This window comes from Ischnura elegans, chromosome 4 (assembly GCF_921293095.1).
Source record: "Ischnura elegans chromosome 4, ioIscEleg1.1, whole genome shotgun sequence".
NCBI classification, from domain to species: domain Eukaryota; kingdom Metazoa; phylum Arthropoda; class Insecta; order Odonata; family Coenagrionidae; genus Ischnura; species Ischnura elegans.
The window spans coordinates 133,127,905-133,143,316 of NC_060249.1; the positions used below are offsets into that span (position 1 = coordinate 133,127,905).

The window sequence follows — 15,412 nt, forward strand, 5'->3', positions numbered from 1 at the left end:
ATTCCCTTAAGAAGAATAGATTATTGAGGACGGATGGCTTATGTGAGTAGATGCCTATCATATTGTTTGATGATTTTAATAATGATATATCTCTTGTAATAGATGGTTGATAAAATCGTCAAACAATACACACGAAAACGGTAAAAGAAGCGCCAATTTTCTTCTGAAAAGCTTGTATCTCGTGTGACATGCCATTAAAAACGCTTGCTTGTATGCTAAAGCCCATTGCAAGAACCAAATACTCCAACAGTGCTTCAACCATGACAGGTTACAGCATTCCACCTCATAGCCCTCAACGAGGGACCTCTTGATGTCTCTATTGAACTCCAAAACGTCAGATGTGGAGAAAATTACTTCATCCATTATTCACAACTGAGATTTACCATAAACATCAGTATTCGCTTCATAAAATTGCTGAAAACACATCCGTTTCGCACACCGCTAGGCTGTAGCATTAGTAAACAAACAGGCCGATCCTCCACGTCTCATTTCTGAAATTGGCCACCAGATGTCAGCTACTTTGATTCCTGTTGCCAATACGGTTGGTTAAACCAGCATGGAAGAAATAATTTCCTCGAAGATGTTACATTCACAACTCACTTCACTCTTTACTTCATCGTCTATATGCATTCGAGTTAGAGACTTAGGTGTTGGATGAAACGCTTCACGAGTCTATTTTCTCCCAACTCGGGAGAAAACGAAGTTACAGACCTTACAAAAACGAAGATATAGGCCCTAGGTATACACCGATCACGAAGGGGTCTACGTCTGGGAGGTTATTTGAATAAGCCTTAACGAAACCAGGTTCCATTTTGCAAATTTACTTGCAGAAAAATGAAGAAATATCACGTAAAATACGTGAAATAAAAGTTATTCATCAATGCTCCCGTCCGCTTGCAACTATACTATGGGAGATGACGTCACGTAACGAATAGCCAATTACAGGTCGTTTTACCCTCCTGAATTTCGATGGTAAAACAAAGGTTATTAAAACTTAAATAATAAATTAATAACAAAACACATGGAATTTTCATTAAACATATGTGAACTTCAAACATGTATGCACTATATGGAAAGGGTTTCATGCTTATTCCTCACCCATGCAAACACTCTATTGCATGTTTCGCCAGCGCGTTGCGAAAGAGCGCTGCACAAGCGCTGTTACCGCGCTTCATTGAAACGGAAACGAACTTGCAGCTGTGAAACCCCTGTGCAGCGCTGCTGCAGCTATTTGTGTTTACAGGGACGTTTTGACTTTTGTTAAATATTGTTTTTTTTTTATTTCATGGTGACTTCAAATGCCAATTGCATAAATCATTTGTTATTTCATCCATTCATCACTAACCCAATCATTTTCACTTATCTGGTTAAATATTTCATGTAAGATGTTTCTTATTTTTTGAATACATTTGTGCGAATGCTGAATGAAAAGGTCCTTGCATTTCTTTGGGTATTCCTACGAAACCTATTTTCCTTCGCCTGCCGCCGATTCGTCACGCGCCTTACCCCAATTTGGATCTCTTCACCACGAAATAAGCTACGAACAGGAATCCCCCAGGAATTCATTGTAATGCTAAATTAAATCTTTCGATAAATCGTCCTGACTGGCAACTTAGGGAGGTTTATCATTTATGAGTGTTTTCGCGGTTTTCATCCGGGCAACCGACGTTGAACCATTACAGTACGTGCGTTACGTCGCTGACAAAATACTGCTGGCATTGTCGGAATAGAGTATGTGCACTCGGGAGGAATACGACTGAAATGCAGTTTATTCGATAAAGTGTATCGTAAATATCATTACTTTCGATTAACAGCATTAATTGTTGCTTAGTTTGTTTAATATTTAATATTCATTGTTTTCGCAACGATATTAGGCAGACGAAAACGCTCATCTATTGGCTCCTCGGTATGTGACGTCATTCTGGTCTATCACATCAGCGTGCAAGGTGTTTATCGTGTTATGATCGTGTTTATGATTCAATAAACTACGTGTGCATTGGAAAAAGTTGGTGGATCTGATCTGTGTAATGGGAAATACGTTGAAGTGCTTATCGTGGAATCAGGTTTCGTGAGGGTTTCTTCAAATAATATCCCGAAGGTGGATGCTTCAATGATTGACCGTGCTGATTATGTTGGACTATACCTACATGCCTCGGCACGAAGTTTTAATGTTGAACTGGAGCTTTTTTGTTGTCTTGTCTCGTTCATAATAAAGAGAAATGGACGGGAAACCTCATCGGAAATTAGGTCTAACATAAGTGAATTAAGTAAGATTGTTTACAGTAGGTAATTGGCCAAAAGTTTGTTGGCACGATTCGAAGGTTTACGGAAGTAAAAGTGCCGGTAGGTAGATAACTATCGATATTTGTATTATTGTCATTTCAAATACCGATCATAATTTAATTTATCTATTTAACTATTTTCTATTCTATTATTATTTAACCTACTGACTCGCGAAAAATAATTTTTCATGTTCAGTTATGGCCCGTGGTGACTGCATGAATATCCATAGTTAATTATTAAATTGCCGTTACTGAGCTGGGTTCTTCTTCTTCTGGGCTATTTAAGGTTTTAAACGTAAGCACAAATAACTGAAGTTACATTTTGGTCCAGTTTGAGCAGTAATCTGATCTTAATTTCTTAAAAAAAAAAAGCACTTTTAGTCGACGTATTTGTTCTTTCGTAGAATTAATGTATTCAAAAGCAGAGTTCTGATTATCTCAATGTTTCTACAAGTTATTTTCATTTCGCCAACAGGGATATGTCAGTCAGATATACATTTGCTTGGTTGAGGTGTATGAATAGCATTTGTGAGGTATGTCTAAAAATTGGTTATTGAAAACTTGGTCCGGATGAATGACGGAAATCTCTCGGGCTGGAAATCAATTGGAAATGTTTGATAGTTAGATCAGACGATTACTTTTCATTCATTCGGTTTCAATATGCTTCTCGAAGCATTTGTTAGCACAATTTAATAATTGGTTCATTTTATATTTCTTCACAGCATAAGTTTATTGGTTTTCAAGGTACAAGTGTCTTGTTATGACCGGTTATGCTATCCATTAAGCGAGGAATCCCTGGGCGCGGTGCATTTCCAAAAAGTAGTCCCGACTTGTGATACGTAATAATGAGCTTATTTCACATTCGATTTAGAAAATATTAGCTTCACTGTGTTTGGAATTAAATTACAAACATTTTGAATACCCAAACTATAACTTTTTATCGAAAATAATTTTCCGTTTTTTAGTTAGTAGTACGGGTACAGTTACTAATTAGTGACTTAGTTTTCACGAATTAAGTCGTACTATTTTCAAGGATCATCACTGTTTAAGTGTCTCTTAATTTTAATGTCACTATAAATCTACAAACGAACGCAAATGCGAGAACCGAGGAGTAAGAAATACAATTAGGTAGTTCGAGGTAGAAAAGTTGATAGTCTTGTCGTCAGCGTAACCGAGAAACAAATGAATTAAAAGATATAGATGATGGCATGTACACACTTTAAATCTAGTTCATAAGGCATTCCATGGCTTCTTTCCAAACTCAGTATACGCTGTAGAGGGGCTCACCCTAAAGAACAATTGGAATGCCTGAGAACACGTCGAACAAAATGACGTCACAGCCTTGAGAATATGGCCGACTGGTGTTTCAGCGCATCATTAATTTTGCAAATTTTAATAATTAATATCTCGCTTAAAAAGTACCTCTCTATTCTCAGACTCGGAATTTAGCCTAATTGAGGTGTAAATTCTTTTTTAAGATCACTTCCCAAAAATGTGCACATATATGTATACTCTATAGTGTGTATCACGCAGGTTTGTTTGTGTGAAGTGAAATTCCCGTGTTCTTGTATAAACATGAGTGACATGTTTCTGTTGTGAAAAACAAGTTATGTTGGCTCAATGCAAAACCAGAATTATATTAATTAGTATTTAAAGAAGCCTTTCTTAGATAAAGACGTGTGAGATATTTGTTGGTGAAGTTGTTATCGCTAATCGCGGAAAAACGTTTGCTTTTCGACAACTATTCAACGTTGTTAGAACTGGGGCCTAAGTCTGTAACTTCGTTTTCTCCCGAGTTGGGAGAAAAGAGACTCGTGAAGCACCAGTTTCATCCAACTGAAGTCTGTAACTCGTTTCTCCCGGTAACGGAGAAAACTTTCTCCCAGTAACGGAGAAACTATTTCTCCTGGAGAGTATCTTTCTCCCGACTGAAGTCCGTAACGCGATTTGGAGAAACTGACGCGCCCTGGACGGGAGCTTCGGAGTCACCCGCCCGGGACCCGGCGATTCATTTTCTCCATAGGAGAAACGAGGAAAATACCAATGGCGGACCGTTGTGGGCGATCGTACTGCGGTTCTAATTGTATTCTAATATGTTTTTTTTACGTATTTGTGACAAAATAGAACATGAAAATGCATTATTCAAGTTAGGCAGGCAACGTATGTAGTGTAATTAGTGACAAGAATAGAAATTTTTGTATGGCTGCATTTGCAAGGAAACTACGTGCAGTGAACTTTCATTGTGCCTCTAGTATAAGTGAACAAAATTTGTGTCCTTAGTGAACCCCTTAGTGAATTGATTGCACATAGACGATGAAGTAAAGAGTGAAGTGTGTTGTGAATGTAACATCTTCGACGAAATTATTTCGCACGTTTATAACTTAGGCTACGAATCAACTGTATACATTACGATGAAAGGTATCTAACTATTGCGAAGGGGATATGTTTCATATTTGAACTAGTCTTACTTTAGGGATACATCGAACGCCTGTTAATGTTCATTCGTTTGTTCGCTTCTAAGTTCTGTTTGATTTTATTACGTATTGCATCTATTACCAATTCCCAATTCGTTGTGAGATGTGAGCTTTTGGCAATGTTTACATTTCACGCATTTCGTTGTGTTGTTGTTTGTTTTGGTCATGTTACGGTGAGAGTGATAGTGAAATTCGAAGTTTGTTGGTGTAACAATAACTGGTTAAGCAATTTGTTTCAACCTATTCATTTAATTGTCTTCGCAATGTTAATGTGAAATAACGTAATCTGATTCTAAGTCGTTAGTGATGAGTAGGAAGTGAGGTGTAAAGAATCCTTTCGAACTTCAAGGAGTGCAAATTCTTTTAGTGTGTGCAAAGTGATTGGAAAACCGATTATCATGTTTTATTAGTGTTACATAATAGTGTTTTATATTTATTGTGAGCCAAGATATTTATTGAAACAGTTGATTCCGAATATAATGATTATAACTATTTAAAAGATAGAAATGTGTGCGTTGTAGTGCTGTATGTGATATGATGAGCAATAAATATGTACAAGTAAGGGTAATTTTGCTTTGTTTTCTCTATATATACCTCTAGTAAACCATTTTCCCCATGTTTTCGCTACTCTACGCTGTCAGTATTTGAAATTTTTAAAAGTAGCGAGGCAGGTTGTTGTGTTTCCTAAACTATAACATTTTGGGAGATTGTAACATATGTTACTAATTGCTGGCACGTAGGTATTTGCAAGAATAAATATGTACCATTCACACATTTATCTTAACGTTATTTTCTTTACGATTCTTTTCTGCATAGTAAAGTTTTTCAATTTTCTTTTTCCACTCCCACATTGTGTATTTCAGCTTTTCGAGGATAAATGCATGTAATACCGACGTTGATAGTTATGTTTTTCCATACTCATCAAGCATTCACCAATGAAAGTAAGCATCCGAAGTGCAAAAAAATATGCCATATATATCATCAATGAATACAGCGGCCGTTTGCATAAAAGATTACCTACATCTAAAACATAAAAATGCTTTGGTGTTACGCATTAGTCTCTCCTTTTTCAATGGTATAATATACTCTTTTGTGTGTACTAAAGAACAAATATATCTGCGATGGATTTAAATCGATTTATCCACTATCAATTATAATTTCGATGCATCAATTTCTTTTATTTGTAAGTTTAACTTTAATGATGAATGAGTAGCCCTTATTACAGGTGAGAATCGTTTGATTTCCCTCTCGTTTTTTTATTTGAAACAAAGCTTTTCTATTGGTTCTTCACGGTATCGCCGGCTTCGGATTCAATATTTTTCATACCTATCTGCTCTTCCTATCCGATACCGAGAATTAGAGTTTTCTCCGGTAGCGGCCAGGAACTGATGTTTTCTCCGCCAAGTTACGGACTACAGTCGGGAGAAAACTACGGGAGAATACATTTTCTCCGGAGAAAGGAGAATTCAAGTTACGGACTTAGGCCCCTGGTAAAAGATGTGGCTCTCGTGGTATAGTTGTTGTTCTGATAATCATGGCAAAACTATACAGCTTTTCGATAACTATTCATGATTGTGAGAAGTGATGGAAGATGTGGAAAAGCCCAATTAAAGTTTTTATGACACTGCCTCTAAAATTATTTCAACTTTAATTTCTGTTCACATATTTTATTTATTCAGAATTCGGAATTCGTGAAATTTAGATGTTAAGTACTTAAGCCCGTATGACACTTTCCAATTTATTGGCCTATACATGAACATACATATTGATATTGATTGAAAATTTAAAAAAATATTCAATTGGAAAATTCAATTGAAATTTGTTACTTTTCAATTGAACGGTTCCATTGAAAAAATTACAAATACACAAATGCATCCAATATGGTAAACTAATTATTAGGTAGGATATACTTAACATCTAAGGCCCCTATTAACCGAGGCAACCAGACGCCCCACCGGTGGCACGTCTGGTTGCCTCGGCTGGTGCACTCTAGGATTTCCGATACAGAATATTTAAGTGACAACGATTGCAATGACGATACGCTCGTTTTGAGAGTAGGTATCAGATATATCATGAGAAAAGCTCCCAAAATGTATTAAGGACTCAGTCCGGAGAATATTCATATTAAGGCAGGCCTTAATTACAAAGGTAACTTATTGACACCTGAAGACGTGTTTATTATACTGATCAAAGTGCCATTGATTGATTCATTCTCCAGAATAGGAAGTGACTTCGAGGTTTTTGAGTCACAAGCAGGCAGATTGTGTTGGAAATTTGTGTATATTAACGCTACTAAATTGTATAAATTAAGTCTGGCTTCCTCATATTCCACTCTTAAAGGGCTTCGTGTCGCCTTCCAGGCAAGGTATTTTTAAGCTGAAAGCATCATTGGATGCTTAAAATGGTGGAAAATAAGTTCAACATAAGACTCTCCACCTAATAGGCATGGGAATATGGCAATTCCCTGGAAGTCTTTTCCCCCATACCCAAAGCCTTCTTCCATGCCCAGAGCATTTGTCGCACTCTCCATTCACCAATATGTTGTGCATTTTGCATTGGCCAAACAAAAGGTCACATCAGATACGTATGCTCATCCAACATCAACAAGAAAATTTTAGCATAAAAATTTGAAAGCTGCAGATGTGCCAACCACAGAATAAATAGGAGTAATCATTAGGCCTGATTTTCTGATGAAAATATAATGTTAAAAGAGCCAAAAGTACAATTTTTGCTCAACAAATATTATTCTACCACTAAAACAATAATAAAATTTTTCAATTACAACAGGTAACCATGATTTTTAAACATTCTCACTAGTTAACATTGAAGAAATTTTTTGCAAAGAGACATAAATTTGATCACAAAAGTTGAGCAGGACCCAATAAAACTCAACAGCCTGAATACATGCAACAATTACTGGATATATCACAAATAAATGTTTCAGGAAATTTTTAAAAGCTCATAACAACTATGCCAGTCATATGATAATGTTGATAAAGATATTACAAAAATATTTATGAGCTGAGTTGTTTTTTCACATGGCGTGTGTGAGGTAACAAATCACCTCACGTATACATGTGTCTTGTTTTGAGCAGCTGCTTCCCAGAGCAAGAGTTAAATAGTGCTGTTAACTCTAGTAATGAATTGAAAAGGGATTCCAGCTTTACCAACAACTCGCCACGGGGTATTATTACATCATATTAAGAAGCCACCCAGGAACAACATGCCGAAAGATATTTAACCATTATTCTGCTCTACAATACAAGACCAGAACATAAATGCCTAACCACAGGCAACAGGGAATTCAAATTTGTATAGTCACAGTTTATAGCTAGGAATGTACGTAAACCCAATGATACATAAGGTCACTTGTGGTCATGGCTGAAAAATAAGCTGCGTTTTATCACAGATCAATGGTATCAAGACATCCACCACCTTGACAACAGTGCAGGAGGCCATTAACTAGTCACAACAAGTTGTGCATTGGCCTCACCCGCCTTCCAATTGCCACGCAATGTCATCAGCACGTGCACAAGAACCAAAAATACTCCAAGACCTAACAATCCAAAAAATATTCCTTGTCCAGCAGTCGGAACTATAAGAAGCAATTTCACTTCATCAGCAAGATCAGGTGTCACAGCGGCTCTTTCCGTGAACCACAACATTGGCATGAAAACATCAGGAACAGATTCATACATCCTGCAAATGGAAATATGATCACATGAAATGCATATTGGAATAGATAATTCCCGTTTCACCACATATTTGAAATTGTTTGTATTTTCCCAAGAGACAAAGCAGTTTGTACAAGATACATTTTCATCTCCATATTGTATACTGAAAATGGGGTGACTCTGACAGTATGCAACTCTATACGTCTCCTCACTTTTTTTCTACCAGACAAAAATTAAATTGGTCATAGGGAAAACTTGGTTATTCAGCTAGTTTTACAATTATGGAACAAAGCAAGCATAACTTAAAAAAATTATTTATTGTGGCTGAAGTCACCCTATTAGATGGGGCTTCAGTCATAACATATTTTCCACATGAAGGGTCAATACTTCGTATTTTTCTTTAATGTATTCTTGATCTCTTAACTTACCTTGAAAAGTTATTACTTTAATCCAACTTGGATTAATAAAGCTTATGTATCAAAAAATTAATTTAATGAAGATTCACCAGTCACTCTCAGTGTCTCGTTGTGAGCAGACCTGTTTTCCTGAGCTCTTCCACTTATGTGAGTTTGTGAGGCCTATTTTTGTTTGCTCTTCTACTTGTGTGAGTGACGCAATGCCCAATGTGCTTTTTGGCCGTGAAACGGGATAAAAGTCCCTGAACTGCGCCGTTTGTAATGAATTTTACCACACCGATTGCATAGCAATGTCAGCCAAAGATGTACAAGTGCTTGAAGATCTTCAGCAGACTTGGAATTGCAGCACCTGCCTCACCAACGTGTTGGGCAAGGGAAAAATACTCCAGTAAAACCTCCAGCGGTTGCTGCCCTAAGTGACCCTTCCGCGGCGATGCTTACCGAGGTATTGGAACGCATGAAATCCATACAAAGTGAGCAATGTGAACATAAGAAATTGGTTCACAAATGCAGGCTACTCTAAGTGAACACGCTACAATTCTGTCTAACATGAATGAATCTGTAGTTCAGCTAAGTAGTGACTTGAAGTCAGCAGTCAACGTAACTGCCTCTCTTAAGAAACTTCCATCAGACCTTGGAGCCCGGGTTAACCGTGCCGAGCAAGATTCCCTTAAAAACTTAGTAAAAAATTTTGGTGTTCTGGTCGATGATGGTGCAAATGTTGACCAATTAATATGTAAAATTGGCCAGGCTATGGGTATGGAATTAGCTCTTGAGGACATTGACCACGCCTACCCAGTCAACACTCACAGATACCTTGTCCAGCCAGGATACTGGTGGTGTTCGACCTCCTATTATCTCTGTTCATTTCTTCCGCTCACGCACTGCTGAGACCCTCATCCATGCCCATCGTGCCAAAGGTAAAATGTTCCTGTCTCATATCAGGATAACAGGACATTCAGCCAACTCACCAATATACATAAATGAATCCCTCACCCCTGCCAATTGCATGCTGCCACCTAAAGTCTTAAAAGTAGGGATGGGTCGAATAGTAGATTTCTCGAATTCGAATATCGAATTCGAATATTAAATCATTGCTCGAATATTCGAATACCTCGAATACTAAACGATGAATGTGAAAATGTTTGACTAGGTCGCCTATGCAGCAGGAAACCCAAGATTTTGGCGAGTAATTGTGATTGCCTTTAAAGGATTCAAACAGGAATTTAGCTGATTAATGGAATATTTTAATTTTATGTAAACAATAGGGTAGTTTCATTCATTAAAGAAAACGAAAGGTATTGATTGTGATTCGTTACCCACCATTAGTGTATTCATAATATACAAATTATTTCGTTCTAGAAATACCGGTTTAGACTAATGGCAATGTTCAATTTGACCTCATTTGAAAAAGGCCAGATTGGCGCCTATGCGATGCCACTCCACGTGACATCACAGGGACTTAGTTTTTACACGAGAGGATCAGAGTTTTACATCGTCTGAGGTTACCAATGCATGCATGAGGCACAGAGCTCAGGGAGACATGTCTTAATAATCACACAGTCTGTTTGATAAGGTATTAATAAACCTTATTTAAGCCAAGCGCTACCAGCTAGCATGGTACTCGGCTACCTGCTAGCATCCTGCGTCGTAATAGCGCTCAGAGCCTCGCCCCAAGGTCACCTCACTTGCGGCAGCGGGAACCAGAACGACGTCACGCGGAGTTTTTCCCGGCATTCATACTTACCCGTCGCGTTTTCGCGCGCTTGAAAATTTTCACTTTTAATTTAATCGCGAAAAATAGATATCGTCTTATAAAACTCTAAAAGCGTTAAATACGTACTTCAGGAGTATTAATATTTCGATTTAGGCAATAAAAAATAATAGGAAACCACCCTATTAGAGCATTACGCCTCCGTCGTATTTCTTCTTCTTCCCGGTATTTATTTTCCTGCGCAAAATGCTTAAATAAAGTCAGAAATATGTCGTGTTTGGTCTTATTCTTTTTTAAATTACGCGCACATTACTAATATTTCAATCCAATAAAGGTGTAATAACAATTGCCGAAAGTCATTGTTAGACACCTTTCGGGCTAGTAGATGACTCATGCAGCAGTTGACCTCGAGAAAGGGGGAAATTCGAAGCAGGTAGGTAGAAAAAGGTCAGTGGGTGAGAAAAGGGGGTGGGTGCGAGACACGTTTTTATTTTTCTCGCGTAACTTGATATTTTTTGAAGCTAAGGTTTTTGTAATACAATCCCTGCGCGAGCTGGGATCTTTATTTTGATTTCGGAGAAGAGGAAATCGTCAATAGTGGGTGAGGCGAATGCTGAATGGAGGGGAATAGCAGATCGTGGGAAATGCGCCAATGTCACTATCCCACGGCACTGAGTTCCTCCCTATGGTAGTTTCATCTCCTGGGGAAGATTCAAAATAAGTGCCTGTCATTATTAGCCACAAAGGACACACGGCAAACACCTCCTCTCATTTTATCAAAAGATGGATGCGGGAAAATGGTCAGTGGGGAGAAAGAGGGAAGGGTGAAACAAGATTCTATTATTTTCCAGTAACTTGATATTTTTTTCAAAGCTGAGGTCTTCGTAATACGATCCCTGCACGAGCCGGGACCTTTTTTTTGTTTTCGGGGAAGAGGAAATCGTTTGAGGGGGTGGGGCGAACGCTGAATGGATGGGGATAGCGGGTCGTGGGAAATGCGCCAATGTTGCTATCCCACGGAACTGAGGTTCTCCTGATATGGGACACCTGGGATTTTCTGATTTTTTTCATCCGATCAATTTCGGTTCCCCACGTCGAACTCTTTTCACCGCTCGAACCCGTGAATTTGATGTATTTCGTCAGCTTGCTTAAAACGGCGCTGCATGCACTAGACGACTAGAGTTCTCATTTTTCCGAGTCAACTACCAACGACGTGCGAGCGATAGTGTATGACGCGAAATTCATAGTATTCGAGGTATTCGAGACGGTACCTTTGGCATAACTATTCGAGATCTCGAATATCGAATACTTTCTATTATTCGAGGTATTCGAGTATTCGCGGATACTATTCGCACATCTCTACTTAAAAGGAAAGGGAAGTTAAAATTCCTCTGGGTTCGCGGTGGACGAATTTTTGCCCAAATAGCTAAGTTCGGGAAAGGCTTAACATAACAACGGGAACCTTGATTCCCTCATACAGCATCAGGAGCCCAGTTCATGTATTGCTGCTGTTGAAAAACGAAGATGTGAACCTAAGCAGCATTAACTTTCTGTGCTAAAAATTTCTCACGCAAACTGCCAGTCCCTCCTACGCCACACAAATTAGTTTCAGGATTATTTCCTTACCAATTCTTTTGACATTATATGCATGTGTGAAACTTGGCTTCACCCTTATGTATTGTATTATATATATGGTAAACTTACCTGGTTTAAACCTAATCACACATGATAGAATCGGGAAGGAAGTGGGTGGCGTTGGAATCATTGTGCGTTCAAACCTCTCTGTGACTACCCTTGCCAACTCCCCTGCTGCTTCCTGCTTAAAGCTTGAATACCTCATTGCCAAACTAGCCAGAGATGTGCAAGTGCTTGTTTTTGCATGTGTTTATCCAGTAATTTTGCAAAGTAAATATTTGTTCCTTTCTCTAAAAATGTAACCTAAAAATTAGGTGTTGTTTACCAACCACTCAAGATCGGGTTTATTTCTGATTTCGAAAACTATCTCCTTAGGTTTCTCCCTACTTTCAAAAATGTTGTTACTATGGGAGACTTTAATTACGACTTGAGTATTGATAGCTATGACAGTCGCTACCTTAAAAATCTAGCCTAATGTAACAATCTCTATAAGGTACCTATCGATCACACCCAACACAAAGCAAATAGTCATACTATATTGGATCTTTGCTTCATAGATAATTTGGATAAAATTTTCTTCAGCTCCCCTGTTTCTGTCCTTTCCTCCCGTGACCTCATTCTAATACACTACAAACTCAAAACCCTTCGTCCCTCCTCCCCACCATTCACATTTCGAGACTTTAAAAACTTCGATGACAAAACATTTCTCGATCATCTTCAGTCTCATGATTGGTATCACCTTTTTAAGTTTGATTCCATTGATTAAAAAAATGGTGGTATTTAACACAAACCTTCTGGCAAGTATTAATTCTCAAACCTCTGTTAAGAATGTCTACCCCAAGTACCAACCAACACCATGGTTTAATCATGAAATTCGGAAAAATATCAAGGAGAGGAACTGTCTAAGGATAGCCTTTCTTAGCACGGGTAAAATTGATCATCAAAATATATTTAAAGCCATGAGAAACAAAGATAGAACCCTGATAGTCCAGGCAAAGCATTTTTATCATTACTCCCATCTGTCCTATCTGACTGAGGCAAATCAAATATGAAGCATCTTCGCCAACTTGGACTTATCTCCAATTAGCAGCATTTATTGCCACTAAACCTTTCCATAGACCAACTGAACGATTACTTCACTTCTGCTTCTTCCTCACCATCTGATAATGCAGCAGCTACAGACACAGACCTCCACGTCCCGTGTCGTGACACCAACTTTTAGTTTGAACATGTTACACCCCTGAAGTTCTGCTGAAATTCCTTGCGTACTCAAAATCAAAAGCTACAGGTGCTGATGCTATCCCCATTGACGTTATTAAAAAATCCTTACCTTAAACCATACCTGCCATTCTCGACATTTTTAATTACTCCCTTTCTTCCTCCAAATATCCCTCCTGTTGGAAAAACTGCTTTCGTTTGACCAATTCATAAAGTTAAAAAGCCAAATTCACCTTCGGATTTCCGTCCAATATCTATACTACATATGAATCTACAAAGTTTTGTGTTCCATTGCATCCGAAATGCTTTAACATATTTCATAAAAAGAAGGGATGAGACGTTCAAATAGATGAATCATCGAATACCTCAAATAATGAGCTTTTACAATATTCGATATTCGATGACACAAAGTTATCTATTATTCGAATTATGAATTTCATAGGACAGATCGTCTGTAATTCTCTTAAAAATCTGTAGAAAATAGTTGGGTTTTACATGAAGGTTTAGCACATTTGGTTGGTTCAATTCTATAATTATATTTTTAGGATAACTTAACATTGAAAGTAACCACTAAAATACATAAAATGCCGATGCCTGCACAAGAACAACACTAAGAAGGATGTATGTATATGTTCAAATGGACGAGTGATTGGCCATTCCTTTTTTGACTCCCTTTTCTATGATGAAATTCAAGTTTTACATATTCCAATCATAAAGTAATTGTCAATTTTTATTTAGTTTAAGTTTTTCCAAAAACACAGTGAAGCATTACTAATAATATGACCATGATTAATACATTATAATGTATTCTCCATGAATATAACCTTCAATAAGCATAAAAATAAAAAAATAAAGAATTGCCGTGCTCAATGCATGCAAGTTTGATGTAATGATGGGTAATAGTTGCGTCGGGATTGGAGTAGAATGACTTACGAAGTGTTCAGCATTTTTTATTTTAACTATCATTCATATTTAAAATTGGTGCAAAAAATGCATATTCAGTACATATTCAATATTCGAGTGAGCCCTTCGGAAAATTATTAAATATTCGTACTCGACATTCGAATTCGAGAGAAATGTGATTCGACTCATCTCTAAAAAAGTTATATTTTTTGTTGTAATTCAATCTGTAGTGATAACTAGTCAATTAAAAAATGTGAAATACATACTCTTCTGAGAAAATATTTGCTTTGACTCATTTCTTTCAAACCGCAATGCATGTCTATTTTATTATGTCGTAAATCGTAAAGGTTCTTTTTTACTAGGTAAATATATTGAAAATGTTATTTCCTTATGCCAAAAACAGGGAAACTAAAGAAAGTGCCAGATGATGATAATTTTAAATCCAACCATATTGATGATGATAGAAAAGAAAAGACACAAACTCTTAAGATGTTTTACCAAAATGTTCAAAGTCTAAAAAACAAATTGACAGAGCTCGATGTTCTATTAGAAAGTGAATAAAATCAGATGGATATTTTATGTTTTACTGAACATTGGCTCAGGCACTATGAACTAACTTGTATTAACATCAGCAACTATAATTTGGGTAGTTTTTCATGCAGAAATGAATTAAAAAATGGGGGGACATGTATATTTGTTAAAAATGACATAGAATTCAAAAATGTTACTCCAAATAACATATATGTATTAGAGAAAGATTTTGAATTTTCCATTATACAGCTGTTGAAACCTAAAATATTTGTTGTGTGCCTGTATAGATCACCAGCTGGAAATTTTAATGTCTTTATCGATAATCTATATAACTTACTTGACACCTTGTGCAAACAAGCAAATAATATTGTGGTGTGTGGAGATCTAAATGTAAATTTTCTTAATGGCGATTGTGAAAGAGTTAAACAAATTCTGTCAGTTTTAGACTCCTTCCAGGCTAGTGCTATTGCTACTGAACCCACCAGGGTTACCAGTACTAGTAAATCCATTATAGATCAAATCATTACAAATATTCTCAGGGAAAATTGTGAGTTAAATATATTTG

General features: G+C 37.2%; 1 protein-coding gene across 7 annotated transcripts in view; it reads right to left on the reverse strand.

The window, feature by feature from the left end:
- Window positions 1-7,439: 7,439 nt before the first annotated feature.
- Window positions 7,440-15,412, reverse strand: part of LOC124158072 (protein croquemort-like) — a 239,836-nt gene continuing 231,863 nt past the window's right edge. For all 7 annotated transcript variants that reach the window (XM_046533248.1, XM_046533247.1, XM_046533245.1 and 4 more), the window contains one exon: window positions 7,440-8,455. In XM_046533248.1, the coding sequence (XP_046389204.1) occupies window positions 8,215-8,455 (241 nt within the window). In that variant the 3' untranslated portion in view covers window positions 7,440-8,214. The remainder of the gene's footprint in view (window positions 8,456-15,412) is intronic.